Source organism: Elephantulus edwardii, unplaced genomic scaffold (genome assembly GCF_000299155.1).
Source record: "Elephantulus edwardii isolate Elephantulus edwardi_28Jun2011 unplaced genomic scaffold, EleEdw1.0 scaffold00026, whole genome shotgun sequence".
Classification (NCBI taxonomy): Eukaryota; Metazoa; Chordata; class Mammalia; order Macroscelidea; family Macroscelididae; genus Elephantulus; species Elephantulus edwardii.
The window spans coordinates 7868093-7886062 of NW_006399776.1; the positions used below are offsets into that span (position 1 = coordinate 7868093).

At 45.5% G+C, this 17970-nt stretch overlaps 1 protein-coding gene across 1 annotated transcript; it reads right to left on the minus strand.

The window, feature by feature from the left end:
* Positions 1–1795: 1795 nt before the first annotated feature.
* Positions 1796–16854, minus strand: THBS1 (thrombospondin 1). Its single transcript, XM_006883030.1, has 23 exons — positions 16827–16854; positions 16168–16212; positions 15566–15661; positions 14731–15293; positions 13830–13905; positions 13305–13504; positions 13067–13189; positions 11961–12054; positions 10314–10487; positions 9709–9885; positions 9220–9393; positions 8832–8959; positions 8570–8722; positions 7916–8134; positions 7364–7471; positions 6624–6783; positions 6345–6463; positions 5147–5381; positions 4722–4949; positions 4342–4613; positions 3838–3935; positions 3592–3731; positions 1796–3103 (listed from the first exon to the last, which is right to left on the minus strand). Exons 3-23 carry the CDS (start codon positions 15630–15632, stop codon positions 3096–3098), a joined length of 3516 nt encoding a protein of 1171 aa, XP_006883092.1. The 5' UTR covers positions 15633–15661; positions 16168–16212; positions 16827–16854; the 3' UTR covers positions 1796–3095.
* Between the last annotated feature and the right edge of the window lie 1116 nt (positions 16855–17970).

The following is a 17970-nucleotide window of genomic DNA, read 5'->3' on the forward strand; positions in this document are numbered from 1 at the left end:
AGGAGATAGGTGTTGAAGGGAGTGGGTGGGAGAGGAAGGCGATGCTGGTGGATAGAGGAGCAGGGAAATAAGTGGGTCAAGACATTTGTGTTAAGAGCGGGGACAACACTGAAACTAATGGTTAATTCTACAATTGGGAAATATCCTTCATCTCCTTTTTTTCCATAAAATACTTCTCAGTCAGATACTACTCTAAATCTGAGCGTTGAGATTAAGATAGCCTAGGAAGGATTGGTCATCTACTTCCAAAAGAGCAGGCCTCTGAAAACCCTATGTATAACAGAACAACTCTTACTATACTAGAAATTGTTAGCCTATCAGAAATCAAGATATGATCATTTTGACAGTTTGATCTCCTCTTTATAAAATAGTTTGGTATATATATTTTCCCCCTAGGATTCTTTTCAAATTCTCCATTACTCTAGACATCTGTTTTTGGTAAATCATAAAAATATTATTTATCTCCAAAGGTGGCACTTAAAATTTTTGTCTCAACCTTCTAAGCACAATTCCTCCGTCATACTCTCAAGCTTCTCAACTACACGCCATCCTGCTGTCTGCCCAATGCCAAAGGATACATATGCTTCTCACCTGCTTTTATTGTTCTTAGAGACAGAATTGGACTTGGGGAAGGAATCAATAAATGCCATTTCAAAAAGATACATATGAAATGGTATCTTTAGAGAGACCTATGTCTTTGAGGTAATTTCTCTTTTATATGGTTTCAAGCTGGCAGGCTCATTTGTTTTATTCTTTTATTCAACAAATCCAGCAAATGTGTATTCTAAGCCTAGGCCCAAATAACTTAGTTTTCTTAAGTCATAGAGGAACCGTGCTACTTTAACTTAGTATACAATTTCTTTTGTGTACACTATGTTGGTCTAAGAATGGAACTTGCACATACCTCATAAAGTATACATACTTTTCAGAGAACAATTAAGCATGAACACAGTAAGTATACATATAAATTTTCATATGTTTTATTGTTGTTTCTTGTACATAAGAAACAGTAATATACAACTTACACTGCTTTAGAATGTAAAAGAGATTAAAAATGTGTACAAAAAAAAGCACATTCCTAGAAAAAGGTATTGGCAAATAGTAAAAATTGGAGTAAAAAGCAATAAACAAACAAAACCAAGACAAAACAAAGAAGGAAAAACCAACAATTCTTCAATTCAGTGTGCAAACATTTTATAAAAATAGAAATACTAACTCTACAGGCAGTATTTCCTGATAAATTATTTAAATAGCGTATCTACACAATCTGAGATATCTATTCCAATGGCAATGAGAAAATAATTTATAAAAATAAAGCAATGGTATACAAGATGATAGGAAAAAAATAACTTTCAGAAATTGTATTTAACATCTCAATGCTATTTCCTTATTGGGAATACTTTTCTGCAAAGAATTTTTATACTATGTACAACATTGACTTTTCAGGTACTACAGTAGCTTTAAGTTTGTTAAGACACTTAAATTCTTTCTGCTTGATCCCAAAATTCTTTTCTCAGTCACACAACAAATGAGGTAATATTTGTATATAAGTTTCACCTTTGTGATTTTTTTCTCTTTTGGAAAAATGAAAAAAAAAAAAAAAAGGTGTATGCTTTTTTCTCCCTGGAAATAGGCACAGGGGATGGGAGTCAAAGAGTATGTAAAGGCCTTGGGCTTATTTTGAAATCTAAAAATACTTGCAAATGTATGACCATCAATTCTCTTTGTAAAGACATAACAAAGGGGGGGGGGACCTTCAACCTAGAACAAAACAAAAGGAATCTCAAATCATTCACTCTTAGCACAAAGTGGAAAGGCAGCCTCTCCATGTGCCATTCTTAGGAAAGATAAGCCGATAAGCCTCCACTAGCCGACCTCAAATACTTTCCAAATGAAACCTAAATTCCAGGTAGAACAGAGTTAATAAATAATCTGTATTTACAATCTTACAGTCATGAAGACTCGTAACAAGGATGATATGAATAGTGTTTACGCTTCTTCCTAGTCCACGAATAGTCCTTCAGTCAGATTCTCCAGAATATGTAAAAAATAAATATTTTACACTGTAAAGCGATTGTAAAACAAGACAAAACAAATCTAGAGTCCAAAAGAGAGAAATGGAAAATTTCCATGATATTCAGGGGAAAAAAGAGAGAAAAGGAATGTTTTTAGTTAGGTTGATAATTTTGTGCCTTTCTAACCATAAAAATACAAGCACGGCTGCCCAGCCTCTGGGAGGCAGCCCTGTGCTCACTGAGATGGTAGAGTTTCCCCTTTTTTCCTGCTACACCTGCACAAGCTACATCTGTAATGAAGCCGACAATTTCAGTGTAACCAGGCCATAGCAGCCAGCACTGCCCTGCACTGGTTTCATGTCGGCTCCCTATTCTCGCCACTGCCCATGATATGTAAGAGGAGGGGCCCGGGAGGGAGGCCAGAAGCCAGTCTTTTCCTCCCTGCTTCTACGTTAAGTGCCTCTTTATGTGGGTTAATCAGCTAACACTGGTCAGCATCATGAAATCCAACAACAGTTTTCAGTCCCCTGAAAATGATTAGTACCGAGCATGTAACAGTTCTGCGTCTTTTCTTCATACAATCATGTCTCAGGCATACACCTTCTCCTTAGTGCTTTGGCCCCTGCTGCCTCTATTCCAGAGGGCGTGTGTCAGGGGTGGTTTTGTTTGCTAATTTTACCGAGTCCTCCCTTCTCTCACATGCCTGAAAATGCTACTGAGTCCAGCGCTCAGACATGGCCTCTGGACAGTGCCCTGCTCTGTGACAGGTGCAGACTGGAGCAGGCATCTTTCCAGCTGAAGCAAGGAGATGCTTGTGCTTTTCCAAAAAGCAAGCCAAAAGTAATTGTTTATGCTCTGGAAAGATGTCTTCTCATTTGTTAGAGGAAATGCAGAGTTTGTTTTTGAAAGTTGCATTTTCTTGAGGCAGGTCATATGTCCTAGGAGCTCACACTGATGCAAGCAGAGAAAAAAGGGAGAAGGGACGAGTTATCCTGGGGCTTTCTTGAGCCCATGGTTCGGTTCCAGAAGGTGCAACACCAGCATTGGCTATGATCACTCTTTTGATCAACAGTTTGAGGATTAGGAATCTGTTAAATTAAAAAAAAAAAACCAAACATGAAATAAATAAAAACATACTCTTAAAGGCATTGCTGTCTGGATAGCAACTGACAACAATGTATGTACATTTTGTTAAAGACTCATATTTCATAAGCTACATTTATGAAACAAGAGTTGTTTAGTTTTCATTTTTGTGGGCTCAAAAGCAAAATGAAAATAGCACTGTCTCTAAGAACAGTCTTCAAGCCAGACTCCTAAAATTCACATTCCACAATTCACATGTATTTGGAAGCAGTTATGATGGTACTGTAGATATATCAATTGACTGCTAACCAAAATGCTAGTGGTTTGAACCCACCAGCCTCTCTGTTGGAGAAAGATGATGGGGTCCACTTCTGTAAAGTTTTACAGTCTTAGGAAACCCTACAGGGTTGCTATGTGTTAAAACTGACTTGGTGGCAGTGGAATATTTAAAAAAAATAATTAGAGGTACATCAACTGGCAATATCATTCCTACCTCTGCACTCATATTTCAGGTCGGAAAAGAACACCATTTCTTGAGAGAAGACGAACAACCCTAGCCTGCCGCCAGCGTAGGTTTTGTCATAGATGGGTCCTGAGTCGGCCATAATTTTCTTTCCTTCATACATCACAACTCTATAGGAGGAAAAAACACAAACCATTAGTGGCACCCCACTTTTTCATCTCCCCCCTCTTGCCCATAAACATGGCTGTAAGTGAAATGTAACCAGTGCAATCTTACCTAATGAAGCCTGTCTTTGGCCTGTGGCTGAGACGCCATCTGTAGGCAGTGAAATCCTTCCAGCCTATGTGACGAGGGTCATGCCACAGAGTCCGCACCTGAAGGAAAAGGAAATATTGAAACAGCTCCAGTGAGAAGATTTATATTTCATTCCATAAGAAACAGTGCCCAAAAGGCACCAAGATGACTTAAATTAGAGGGTTGCAGTGTAGGATTTATTTCTAAGACCACCTTTGATTTGGTGTATCCCCTTAAATGCACATTTAAGGCTGAAACAGAAAGGAGCAGGGCTGAAGCTACCTTTGGATCTGAAGGGTAACTTTTGGGCACAGCCACCTCCCCTTCTGTGTTTTTACAAAGCACAGCAGATTTTAGTGCTACGGTTGGTGATGCGAGAGACCTTTATACCTAGGACTCTCCCTTGGCAATCCTAGTCATAGCACAGCAGCCCCAGTGCTAAACAAGCACCCGCAGACAGTCCCTTCTGTTTCAACAGCTTCTCACCTGGCCAGGTGTGTTTCCTGTGTGCCACAGAGCATTCCGCAAGTGCTCGCCAGGCCCCGTGGTGGAGTTCACTACTTTCACGGAAAGGCCCGAGTATCCCTGAGCCCTTGTGGGGTTGGTGTCCCAGTAGGTCTGGGTAATCTGCTTCCACATCACGACATAGAAGCGGCTGCTGGACTGATAGCCAAACACAAATCCTGCGTAGTCGTCATCTCTTTCGGTGTTGATGAAGAACGTGCCACTGAAGTCCACCGCATTAAACTCGTCATAGCCTGGAAGACACCAGACCCCACATGAAAACCTGCAGCTGGCAGAGTTTATGATTTTTGCTTCTTTCCTACTTATGGAACATTATTAGCTTTTTAGGACTGATGACTTACCTACAGCAAGCCCAGGATCACAGTTGACAGTCTGAACGAGCTCTTTGCCCTGATGGCGAACAACCCAGTTAGGGTCATTTTGGGACGTTCCTTTGGGATCTAGAGGGATCATCTGGAATCGGCGGAAATCAGTCTCACTGATATCAACATTCTCAGGGCAGATGTCATCGATGTCTGGCACACTGTCATGGTCAAAATCATCTTTGCAAGCATCACCTCGACCATCACCTGTGGTCAAAAAGGGCAAGAGGTTGTGTGAAATTCTGCAATGCTGTTAACACTGGAGCCAGAAATCCACTGTCTTATTAAAGTTTCCATTTAGTCTCTTCCTTATGTCTATTCTCTTTGGGTCCATTTTCATTTCATGCATCTAGAAAGCCTCATGGCTTTGGTTTCTCCCTTCCAAAGTGGCTCTCATGACTCACCATCCGAGTCCTTCTGGTCAGGATTGGGCACAAGTCTGCAGTTGTCCTTGTCATCGGGAATGCCATCATTGTCGTCATCGTGGTCACAGGCATCTCCCTTGCCATCTTTGTCGTGGTCGGCCTGGTTGGCATTGGGCACGTAGGGGCAGTTGTCCAGGTTGTTCTGATGGCCGTCTTCGTCAATGTCCTGATTGCTGTCACAGGTGTCTCCGATGCGGTCCGAGTCAGAGTCAAGCTGGAACAGGAAACAGAACCAAGGTAAATGGTAGAGATAACCATTAATGCTGAACATAAGTGATGCTCCTAGAAATTCTCCAGTATTTCATCTGGTCCATGATGGGGTTTTATATTTATTTGCATGCTATTGCAAAAAGAATTTATATTTAAAGCTTTTCTTTCTGATCTCCATTTTCATGTGATAATCTGAAAAGAATGTTTAGATTTGAAATATTGTTTATTTTTGAAATATAGAACTTTAATAAATGAAATAAAAAGAATTCTTAATGAAGAATGAGTGGAAGCTGAACTAAGTATGTTGGATGTTATATGGAATTCCATGTTTGACTTTTATTATTTTACCTGAAATTTCAGTTGTGAAATTGGTGACATGTCAGCTTCTATTCTGGGCCATTTTATTATGGGAAAATAGCAATTTTTTTTAAAGCACATTAGTTACTTTGTATGATGTTGTTGATGTTGTGTACCATCAACTCAGAGCTGCCCCATAGCTGATTTGGTGGACTTTTTTTTTTGGTGGATTTTCAGAGGCAGTTAATTGCATAAACTGCATAAATTTCTCCTGAAATTTGTAGGATAGGAATTGATTACTTTGTTGTTTTTTAGTTGTTTGATTTTTATACATCTAATCTGTAGGGCACAAGTGTTGAGGACTCTCCTTCATAGAGTCACTATGAGTTACCTGCGTCTCGATGGCACTTAACAACAACAACAATCTGTAAGGACAATCAGTCAGGAAGGGAATTATCAAAGATAGACCATGCTGGGCAAGTCCTGTTGGCCATTTTTTAGAAGACAAGACTGAAGGTACAAGATCTTCATGTTAAAGCTCTGTGGACTATGTGCAGGGCGTGCACATGAAAGTACTGCAGTTGGCTGTGAGAACACTGTGACCGTGAAATGGATAGTTTGGAAGGAGATGTCCCAACACGTTATGAACGACTCAGAGGAGCCCACCAACCTGATCTGGATTGTGTTCCAGAGGGCAGTTATCACACTGATCTCCGACCCCATCCATGTCTGTATCCCGCTGGTCAACATTGTAGACGTACTGGCAGTTGTCTCTTTCATTGAGGATACCTACAGAGAACAGGGGAAAAGAAGAGCTGAAGCCTCTGGCTTGAGTCATATCAGCCTGACTGCATACGAATACAACTGGAGAGACGTTCAAGCAAGTGGAAGACCAAGGAGCAGGACTGCCACAACCTAGGGCCCTACGTGCAGCCAGGGAGCGCCTTACCATCACCGTCGATGTCAGCCGCACAGGCGTCTCCCTCCCCGTTGTTGTCTGTGTCCGCCTGATCCGGGTTGTGGTTGTAGGGGCAGTTGTCACAGCGGTCTCCCACATCATCTCTGTCATAATCGTACTGGGCTGGGTTGTAATGGAATGGGCAGTTGTCCTGGTAAAGAGAAGAAATGGAGACACTTACAACAGTGCCAGTGACACCAGTTCATGCCTCAAACGGCCCACAGAAATCTGCACTAATTTGTTTCCACTTAGTGCATATTCTAATTTGGTCCTCCGTGTGAAAGGATCACAACTGAGATAAAAACTAGGACATAAATAAAAAATGGATTCCTGTGGGTTACAAATCAGTAAGATGTAAAATGTAATCTTGGCATCTCAATTCTCGGGATGCCCAAAGTGCATTTTCACTATAATTTGTGTGTCACCATTAGCCTAGTCAGCAAAGAACCATTTATTCAGTAGTCTTAATTTCCTAAGAGTGAAAAATTAAAAACAAATACTAGTGATAAAAACATAAATCCTCATTTAAAATTTTTCTGGGCAGTATCTATTTACTTAAAATGATTGAAATACAAGGAATACTTTCTAATTATCTTAGATACCAGCCTGGGCTCTTTTGTGTGTGTGTCTTTGCAACACTAAAGTTTCCTTGAATCCTAAAGTGTTTCAGACTACTAGGCAGCTGCTGAATAGAGAAGATGAAACGAAAGAGGGAAGCAATTTGTTCTTACCCGATCATCTGGGATTTTATCATTGTCATCGTCATTATCACAGGCATCTCCAATTCCATCCTTGTCATAATCTTCCTGCCCAGAGTTGGGAAGGTTGGGGCAGTTATCCTGGAAAAGAGAAGACGCACGTTACAGCTGACATTGCCTTCCTCAGCTCAGCTCACACATGAGGCAGACACCCAGACACTCCAAGTAGAAAAAGAATGCAATGTTACTCTCTAACAGCATGGGTTGTTGTGGTGGTTGTGTTTTTTTTTTTTATAGTGTATACACACATACACTAAATAAAACTCTTTCTTGTGTTTCTTCAGACTGTCTAAGTGCTCTTTGCTTTCTAGACATTGTGAACAAAGGAACTGTCTTTGGAGTGCAATCATTGAAAGAGTTCGCCTCATTCAAGTTCTTGGTGCCAAGTTAGTACTAATTAAAACTAGTGTGTCTCTGCCTTTTGATACTTTAAGCTTTGAATATCTAAAGGTGCCCCGGCATGCTTGTTTGGTACAAGCAATGCTGACTTCTTTCTAAAGGTGCAGGAGGGAAGGTGGCTTGTACCTTTTTGCAGTGGTAAGTAGCGTTGGCCACACAGACCAGGTCCTCGTTGGGCCAGCCGTCGAGGTCCGAGTCCTCCCCGCAGATGATGCCGTTGCCTGCGTAGCCGGGCTTGCACTCACAGCGGTACATAGGCTCACTGTAATGGCCCAGGTAGTTGCACTTGGCGTTCTTGTTGCAGTCGTGTGTCCCATCCGTGCAGGGGTTTCGGGGCTTACACACCTGAAAGTACAACATCCTAAGGTTAACCCAGAGACTGCCATACCATGAATCATAGCCCTGTTATCTCCAAGGAGGTGCTTTGTCGGAGCATATGGGCTACCTTCTAGAACTCTCCCCTGGTGCTTTTCATGCTACAGGCTAAACGCTGCTTTCTCTTTTTCCATTCTGTCACCCAGGACACAGGCATTTACAAATTCATCTGTACACAAATTATTTCAGGGCAACATTTTCAAATATGGAAGCCTAGTCTTCCCATTTGACCTGACCCAAAAATTTCCTAGTCATATTTCTAAAACTAGATTGTATGTTCATCTTCCTTCCTTGGTTAATTTGAAATTTATTTTTATACGTATGTAATAAATTACATTCCTCCCTCTCCTCATTGTTTCAGTGGGAGGCACCACCACTCTAGTCGACGCAGCCAGTCTACCGTACCTGTTTGTTGGCAGTGGCATGTTCGACGCCTCGGCCAAAGGGCTGCGGGCCAGTGAAGCGGGGTGGGCAGGGCAGGCAGTTATAGCCGGGGTCCGTGTTCTCACACCTGTGCTCTCCGTTGTGGTTGAAGCAGGCATCGGGCACTTCTTTGCACTGTGGAAGAAAGGACAAGTTAGCCTCAGAGAACATTGCCATGGGAGAATGACTAGGAAGGGTGAGCTGCTTTCTGAGATGTTGTGACTCTAAGCCATCAGTTCCTCACCTCATCAACATCTTTGCACTGGATGCCATTTCCACTGTAACCTGCAGGGCACGCGCCACATTTCCAGCTGCCATCAGGGTAGCTAGTACACTTGGCCCCGGCAAAGCAGGGATTGGACAGACATCCATCTGAGACAAGGCAAGAGAGGTAAATGGTTATCTTAGGATCCTGATTCTTGCATGCTTGTCAAGAACTAACACACTAACAACACAGTGTGAGGCATAATAAGGTCTAGCTTTGCTACTCAGCTAGACTGTGATAATGTTCTATACCTGCATTTTAAAAGAATCATTCAAGGCATTCAAACTGGGAACCACTTTGAATACTGACTGTGCTATTAGTCCCAGCAGACTGAGTAAGTGGTTTCTTCCTGGGCTACAAGGCTCACCAATTGGACAGTCCTGCTTGTTGCAGATCTGGTTTTCCGTCACATCACCAATGCAGTCTTTGCCTCCAAACTGGGGTGTGGGGTTGTTGCAGAGCCGGCTACGTTTCTGCACACCTCCTCCACAGGTGACAGAGCAGATGTCCCAGGGTGACCAGGGTCCCCAGCCTCCATTGACTGTAAGAGAATGAACCACAGGCCCAAAGTGAGGTTGGTTTCCAAAAACCGTATCTATCACAGAAGATTCCTCTAAGCCGATTCGAGAAACTTCTGCCACCCTGACAAGTGGGAAGAATGTGTGGGATGAAGGGGAGTTTGAAGTAAGGCTTTCCCTCCCTCCTTCTGTTTTCTATTAGAAGCTGCTGAGCACGCAGGGTTCTGCTTCTATTTGTTTCTCCAGGAAGTAGCCTTCACCCCACATAACCCTCAGCTGCAGGGCACAGCGGGGCAGTGGCCGCCTGCGCTCAGCCCCATAGCAGCGCTGATACTCACTCGGGCAGGCATCTTTGGAGCAGGCTTTGGTCTGTCGGGCTTCGCCTTCACAGGGCTTCCCGTTCATCTGAGGGCTGGGAGAGTTGCAGAGCCGAATCCTCGTGATCACGCCATCACCACACGTCACGGAACACGATGACCATGGGGACCAGTGGCTCCAGCCGCCGTCCTGTTTAACTAAAGTACGACACATGTGGTTGGTTGGAAATAGCGCCAACAGCAGCCATCCTTGAGGGCAGAGAGGGGCGCTTCAGGCCATGGTGGGCAATGGTATCCAAGTCTAGTGCGTGGCAGGAATCGGTTCCTGGCCACATACCAAATGCCAACATGGATTTTCAGCCAGAGGACAGATAATGTTTAGTGGTCTTTGCAGGATAAAGTTAAAACACAGTCATCTTAACATTACTATAAATGCTAGCTGCATTCTCTAAATAAAAATCTTAGAAATAACCCTATGACGTTCTATAAGCTGTACTCCAGGTTGCAGAGGTGAGTCCAGAGAGATTAAAACCTGTCCTGTTAAGCTCTCTGCTGTGGTGCTGCTCTGAGCATTGACAGTCAGGGAAGGTCAGCTGTTCACATTCCTCAGGGGCCAAGGTGCTTACATCTCTTGTCACACTCCTGAATGTGGCAGGTCCGTGTCTGCACGGAGGAGCCCTCACACCGGTTGTTGAGGCTGTCACAGGAGCGGCCACGCTGCTGAATCCCATTGCCGCAGGTCACCGAGCAGGAGGTCCACTCAGACCACGGAGACCAGCCATCTTCTGCGGAGTCGCTGGCTGTGGGAGAAACGAGGTCATTCAGTGCATGGTTATTAAGACAAGCTATCCTCTAGACTTAACAACTTCCTTCCCTGGCCAAAAGGTGAAAATAGAATTCTTAGACCAATCACTAGGAGGTTATTTTGCTTTTACAACTCTAGGATCATGGGATGCTTCTTCCAGATCAGTACTGCTGACTCTTCGCACTGTTTGAGTTTCTACTCCTTGTTTTAACTGTTCTCTCCTCTGGGTTTCCCTTTACCAACTTACTGATACCTGGGCTGGCATTTCCAGCCTCAGGCTTTCAAAAATACTGAATGGGGCAGCGTACATGAGCCCCTTCTAACTTTCAGAGGAACCACAGAGCATGTGTTTGACATATGAGCGTGAAGGCAGCTGAGTGGCTATTGGCTTTGGCTCCAACTAGGTCATGAGGTTAATCAATTTGTTGTTCCTCTTACCCTCGTGTTTTGGGCCTTCACTGCACATATTTTCACAAGAGGAGAATGTGTTTGTTTACCAGCTGCCCAGGCACCATGACTATGATCACAATGAATCGTACCAAACAGAAGAGAGAGAATTTGTTTTCCTTTGCCATTAGTTGGAAAATTTCCCAGCAATCCCTGGTTCAAGTTCAGAACTCTGCTAGCTTCCAGCTACCCTTTTCCCCTTTAACTGAGACTACAAGACAGTGTGGAGCAGAAAGAGATCTACAAATGATCATTATAGTTTGAAGCAGACACGTCAGAACATGGCACTCTGATGAGACTGGCTATTCTGAGCTATGGCATATGTTTTGTGTGTGTGTGTGTGTGTGTGTGTGTGTGTGTGTGTGTGTGTAGCCAAGTGCTCCTTTCCTTTTTTTTTTCTTTCTCCTTAGTTGTGATGAATTATTTTTAAGATTTGTACCTATTGCATTGACTACTGTCTCAGCAAAGTGATTGATTTTATACTGGCAACAAAACCAGGTATAAGGTGATACAGCAATATATAGTGACTTTTTTTTTTTAACTGCCCTGAAAGTCAAACTGTTGTTATTTGGTCAGGCCTCCCATTCCTGCAGGTAAAAGGAGCAAAACTTAAGGCCCAGTTAAATCCAGTGCCTATGCCATAAGCCAAGCCATTTCCTTGATGAGCAGATTTCCTTAGTTCTGTGACTCCAAGGTCAAATCCTTGAAACAGTCAGCTTAGAGCTCTTGCTGCCACTTACTCATCCCTTCTTGCCTCAAAGTATAAAATCAGAATCAACAAGCTGTACCAAGATTGTTATGGTCTGCACTGTCATCCAGATGGGTAATTAAGGTTCAGTCATACTGGAGTTATTGGCTCTACAGCAGACAAGTTGTCAGTCAACCAGCTGCCACAGTAAGAACCAGAATGAAAACACATGATGGCAACAAGGTGGGGTTCCAGTGTTCTGTTCAGCTGGCTAGGATGGATGCAGACCTCACCGAGTCACTGAACAAGGGTTATGCAGTTTTAAGAACTTACGCCAACACCGCGGACAGCATTCTCCATCGGGAACTGTAGCGTTTGAACAAGGCATAATGGGGCAAGACACTTTTTTGCAGATGGTAACCGAGTTCTGCAGGGAAGAGGGAGGAGGGGATTGGTTACTAAGCATGGTGCAAAGAGAAGTTTATATGCCATAAATTTAAATTATGAACTGAAACATGGCCAGGGCTATAAATGTTCCAATGAAAGGACTCCAGGGGAAGACCCGTCTGTCATGTTTTTCAGCTTCTACTATGGCAAGGGCGGTTCTAATGCGAGTCGCTTGTCACTCCATTCTGTGGGGATGTCTTTCTTAACAGCTTCTCAGTCAAAGGTGGAAGTTACAGTGCATGAAGAGTTGATTCCAGGGGAACCACCAAACTTCCTGAGTCTAATCTACTGAGCTCACCAAATTCAGCTGGGACTTCTAAATTTTTATATTTTATTTGAGGGAAGAAATACATTCTCTTAGCATTGCTTTTCTCATCTGTAAATAACCTGGTTTTAAATTATACTGGGAAAGAATGGGAAGTTAATGATGTTGGCAACCACAGCCAGCAATCTGTGACTTGTATTTACACTGAATTTGGTTCTGGAGGCCAGGCCAACCCCCAAAGCCCTGGCCCTGGCCTGGGGGAGAGCTAGAGAGAAACAACTGTAGGCAGTGCCATTCGAACTAAGTAGTCAATTATGGCCCAACAATGTCAGGCTAAGTGACCTGAACAGCAAACCATCCTGCATTAAAAGAACTCTTGTCAGGGCTGAATACAAATCAGGATTGGGGGAGGGGGAAGGAATGTTCCAAGAAGGTTTTATTTACCTGACATTCAACACTGAGAATTTGAACTACCACAGGTATATGAATGTTTGAATTGATTTATTCTCTTTCTTAAGCTAGGGGATAACTAAGAATTTTAAAATACTTCTGAGGGCTTAGACATTTTGATGGAATTCTGGCATCATAACAACATTAAAAGCTGACCTTTGTATCAGACCAGTAGACATAAAAAAACCCGTTGTGTCACCATTTGGGTACCTCTGCAGAGATTATGGCTTCACACACGTGCCACCAATTCTGACTTTAGTGTATAAGGCCTCCTTACCTGACAGCGGCACTCAGTGCAGCTATCCACTGTCCATTCTTCATTATTCATGTACTGAACCCCATTGTGATAGCAGAGGGGAGACCTCCTCAGTTCATTGACCAGCTCCTTGTTCTCTTCAGTCTAAAGAAGGGAGAAAGGCCATTAGTGTTTAACCTCCTATGCAGCCATTTGGGATCAGCAGTGATAAGCCTTAAAGGATTTAAACTAAGGGGCTGGGGGGACAGAGGCCACTGACCACTTTGCGGATGCTGTCCTGAAGTGTGGTCACGATGGTGCGCAGGCCCTTGAGCTCCAGGACCATGCTGGACAGCTCATCGCAGGAGAGGCCGCAGATGGCCTGCAGATCCTTGGTTTTGTGGCCAATGTAGTTGGTGCGGATGGCGGGGCTGGAACCATTCACCACGTTATTGTCCAGGGTGAGCACAACTTTGGTGGCTGCCAAAAAACAAAGGTAAAAGATCTTCAAAGACATGTTTCTCCAGCCAGTTCTAGAGTCCTCAGCTGCAAAAGATACTCTTTTTGGGGTCAGGGGATGTCCGCGTGCGTGCGCGCCTGTGTGTGTTTGTGTGTGTGTGAGAGAGAGAGAGAGAGAAAGAAAGAGAGAGAGAGAGAGAGACCCTTTGAGGTCCATTTTGTGCACCTAATAACTGTGATGGCCGGGGGGGATTAATTCCACCATCACCATTGCTTAAGTTTTAGATTGTCTAGATGGAATTATCTTTTTTCTCTCCATTTACACTAAAAATAGAAGGGTACTTACAGCTGGCACAGCCTTTGTTCCTGAGGATGTCTTCTGGTGTGGTTCCAAAGACAAACCTCACATTCTGCAGCACCCCCTGTGGACAGAGGACACACATTACTTGTAAATGTGGGGTTGGGGTAGGGGTGGGGAGGAACACTGTCTACAACAGGAAAAGCACACAGATTATCTGAAAGTTGGAAAGAGATCCATTTTGAGATCCTGATGCCAAAACAACACGCCAATATGAACAGCCCACTAACTTAAAAAATCTCATGTCTTCTGCCAAGTCTTCACTATTTTACAAAGAATTCAGTTAGAAGCCCACTCGGGTACACAGGAAGTGGAATGTGATACTATGTCCAGAGGATATAATGACACTTTCTGGTGTCAAAGTCTTACATGTGGGAGTTTCAAAGCCACAAAGATCTAAAAACTTAAGAAAAGATGCTGCAGCAGCATATAACCACATCTCTACTTTCTCTCAACCTTTTTATTTGATTTGAGACTGGCTATGTTCCCACGAGGAATCAAATAGTATTTATTATTTGCACATAAAATGCCCACTTCAAACAATATTAAAGTAGGTGGAATGCATTTGAAATAAGAAACATTTAAAGACTTTAAACAGCTAAGAGTTGTAGAAAAAACTTTTCTCGTTTCCTTTAGAGGTTTTCAGTGTCCCCAGACTACCAATATTCCCATCAGTAGCACCTGGAACTGGTTAGAAATGCAAATTCTCAGGCCCTATTGCAAATCTATGGAATAAAAAACTTTTAAAGTCCTCCAAGTGATTCTAAAGCTCCCTAAGGTTCAAGAACCACTGTCCTAGTACATAGACAAAATTTCCAATTTTGAACCTCCTGCTCCAGGTTTATAGGTTAACTGGCCCAGGGCCCAGGGCTCAGAGCAGTGGCCTCACCTGGAAATTGTCATTTACGCCTCCCTTAGCAATGCGGAGTCTGGCGATGTTGGCCAGGTCCCTGGTGAAGATGCTTTGGATGGGGACCTCTAACTCAGTGTTTCGCATCTTCTCACAGTCAATGTACAGCTGGGCCCTGTCCTCCTGTACAAACAGGGTGATGCTCTTCCACTGGCCAGTTGCCAGAAGTGCATCTTCCACTGACACCACATGTTGGTTCCCCTGGAGGTCAAAGCTAAGGTCCATGGTGCCCGCCTTGCCATTGGAGATGATGCTGAAGATATGGCCTGAGCGGTCTTTCCTCTCCAGGGTCAGAAGTGTACCCCGGGTTTTCTTCATCTGCCGCAAGGAGGCCAGGAGGAGGAACCCTTTCTCAGCGCGTATGGCATCCACTAGGTCTTGGAACTTGTCATCAGGCACAGGGGGGATCAAGTTGGCATCCTCAATACGGAAAGCTGGGCTGGAGGGATCAGGGCCCTTCACCAGCCGGCGGCCAGAGGAGCCCTTGCGGGCAGCCCCAGTGAGTTCAAAGATGTCAAACACGCTGTTGTCTCCCCCAGACTCTGCAAAGGAGGAACAAAGCATGCGATGAGTTTTTTTGGCTGGAAATGGGGTGAGGTTGGGGCGGGCTAGAGGAACGGGGTGAAAGCTCTTGGCAACTACTGAAAGAGATGAATAAGCACCTGGCTAGGAAGCGCCTGGGTTTAGGGGAGACCAGATGGAAGAGGAGAGCATGGGGGTGGGGGCACCCTTAGAAATTCAAGCTTGATCTAGAACACCTGTGTTACCAGCACCTCCTCCTCTGCCTTCCCCCCCAAATTCATTACAGACTCACCTGGAATGCGGTTGGCGCTACACACTTGGAGCAGGAGTAAGAGAGCGAGCCCCCAGGCCAGCTCCATGGTGGAGCTTCTGACACCCAGCAAGGAGCCTGCGGCAGAAGAACAGAGCCAGGGTCAGAGGCAGGAGGGTGGGCAACGCCAGGGGAGCTGGGCATGGGACCAGGGAAACTGGGGCTCCCTTTTTGGCTCCACTTTGTGGGAATGAGAGCACTCAGAATTTCGCAGGAAGAAAATGGGAGAGAGAGGGGAAAGGGTTGTGGTTTTAAAAGTTGGGGGGCACCGACGGACCAACAATCCAGGGATTTTTCTCGGGAAATCAAGAAGAGCAAGAGTAAGAGAGGTCGTTTAAAGGGGCTCCTGAGGGCACGGGTGAAAACAGTCTTCCCTATGGGAATGACACAAAGGTTTAAAGAGAGCCTGAGAGAGAGAGACAAAGATTCTGGGGCGTCGAGCCAGAGGCGAGCTGCTGAACCCCTAGGCTGGATCTGGAATGTATCCCCAAAAGAACTGCCCAGAGGCCAGACGAGAGAGTATAGGAAGTTAAGAGAGGCAGACGGAGGTCTGAGGGTCCCTTGGTGTCCCAGCGGGAGCTTACCTGTGTGAACAGCAGCAGCAGCCCGGAGTGGCGGAGTGGCGAGGGTCTGGGGACGCTGGGGCGCGCAGTGCGCCCAGGGAACTGGAAGCAGCAGTGGGAAGCTGTCCCCCGAAAGCCGGGTGGGAAATCCGAACTCGTCGCCGGCTTGGGAAGCAGTGGCTGCCCAGGCACCGGGCCGTGCGCTTTTATAAAGGGTCTGCGCATTCCTGGGGATGCCTCTGGCCAATGGGCGGCCGGGCAGGAAGCGGAGGGGGGGCAGTCTGGGTTCCTCTCTCCGCCCCCCGCTTCCTGGCGCACCGCTCTCCTGCCTGCAAGTGACGAGGGGGAGGCAGGGCTCGGGGCCCGCGGGGTCCGGCCACTTCTCAGGCCCCTGGTGGCCGCCCACGCGGCCCGCGCGCCGGCTCGGCACTCTCTTGCGCCACGCCACCCCCCCCAATCTTAGTGGGGTGCTTTCAGGCACACGCGCCTCCTGGAATGCCTGGATGATGGCAGAGGGGGTGGACGCTTGGGGAAGGGGTCTCATTGTGCATAAAGAAAAAAGAACCTGATGAAACATCCCAAGAGGGAAACCAGTGCTGAAACAAAATGTCTGTTGGGTGCTTGGGGACTCCACCTGTCCAGGCGGGGTGGGGAGACCCCCGCCCGGGGCTGCCCCTCACCTGCCCGGGAGGGAGGTGCACGCGGAGTCCGGCCCTAGGACCTGGGGGCCGGCGCGGTCGCCGGGGCGCGCGCTCGGCCGCCGCCCTTCCATTCCTCGCCGCGAGGGGGCGGTATGCGAGTTCCGATGAGCGGACCGAGCGCTCTTTCTAGTCAAGAGTTTTAAGGAAACTGAGCTCGGATCCAGTTCCCTCAAGCCAAAAGTGAAATTATGTCTTGAAAAACAGCTTCTGTGCCCACTCGTGCTTCTTAACGTGACTCCCGGCTGGAGAATTTGCAGAACCATCTGGCCCCAGAGTCTTAAGCTATTTACAGAACAGAACCGTGGAGTAATAAATTACTCGCTGCCTATCATTTTATTTTCCCTCTCCTCGCTAAACGTTCTTCTCATTTTTTCGGCTCCTTAAACCGAGTTGTGGGTTACATATTTGTGGGTGCACACATTGCCATGAGAGCTGTTGCCCAGTGGTTCTGTCATTGGAAGAGAGGTCTCCAAGCCACTGTCCCAAGCCAGCATGACTCCAGCTGCCTGGAATTCCATTCATCCCTTCGGGCTGGGACGTCAGCAGCCATCCTTCCCCAGCTTGGTCCAGCCCTATCAGGCTGGCCCTATCAGGGCGCAGGTAGTGGTTTCACCAAATAAGGATTCCAGCCTCAGGCCTGGGTAACCTCTCGGGTCCACCTCCCGCTCTTGGGACTGACACTTGGCAGAACTCCTAACTTTTGGAAACACCCACGAGTTTACATTCACCAAACAGCAATTTCACTTTTCTTGTGTAGGAGTGTTGTGTGACAAGCGGGGTGTGTGTGTGTGTGTGTGTGTGTGTGTGTGTGTGTGTGTGTGTGTGCGCGTGCGCGCCTGTCTTAAGAGATGACTGGTTTCCAGTTACCGAAGAACCTTTCTTTAGACGATGACATGTGTGTTCCTAAGAGACGTTTGTTTGTTGCAGTCAGATTTAAGATATTTGAGGCAGAAATAAGTTTCTATCGGATGATTAGTCAAATCGGATTCCTGTCCTGAAAGTCATAAGGAATGATTCATCACTACCCATCTGAAGATTTCAGAATGTGCTCTTCAAACGATGCACTCCTCCCTTCCACCACCGCTTGCTGTCAGTTATTGGAGCTATGGCCAAGAATGGAATC

Excerpts from the sequence above, each read along its gene's own strand:
- THBS1 (XM_006883030.1), bottom strand. The coding sequence starts at position 15,632 with ATGGAGCTGGCCTGGGGGCTCGCTCTCTTACTCCTGCTCCAAGTGTGT. Across the intron at positions 15,294-15,565 it reads TAGCGCCAACCGCATTCCAG|AGTCTGGGGGAGACAACAGC; the intron begins GTGAGTCTGTAA and ends CCTCCTTTGCAG. Across the intron at positions 13,190-13,304 it reads AGGACAGCATCCGCAAAGTG|ACTGAAGAGAACAAGGAGCT; the intron begins GTCAGTGGCCTC and ends TCCCTTCTTTAG.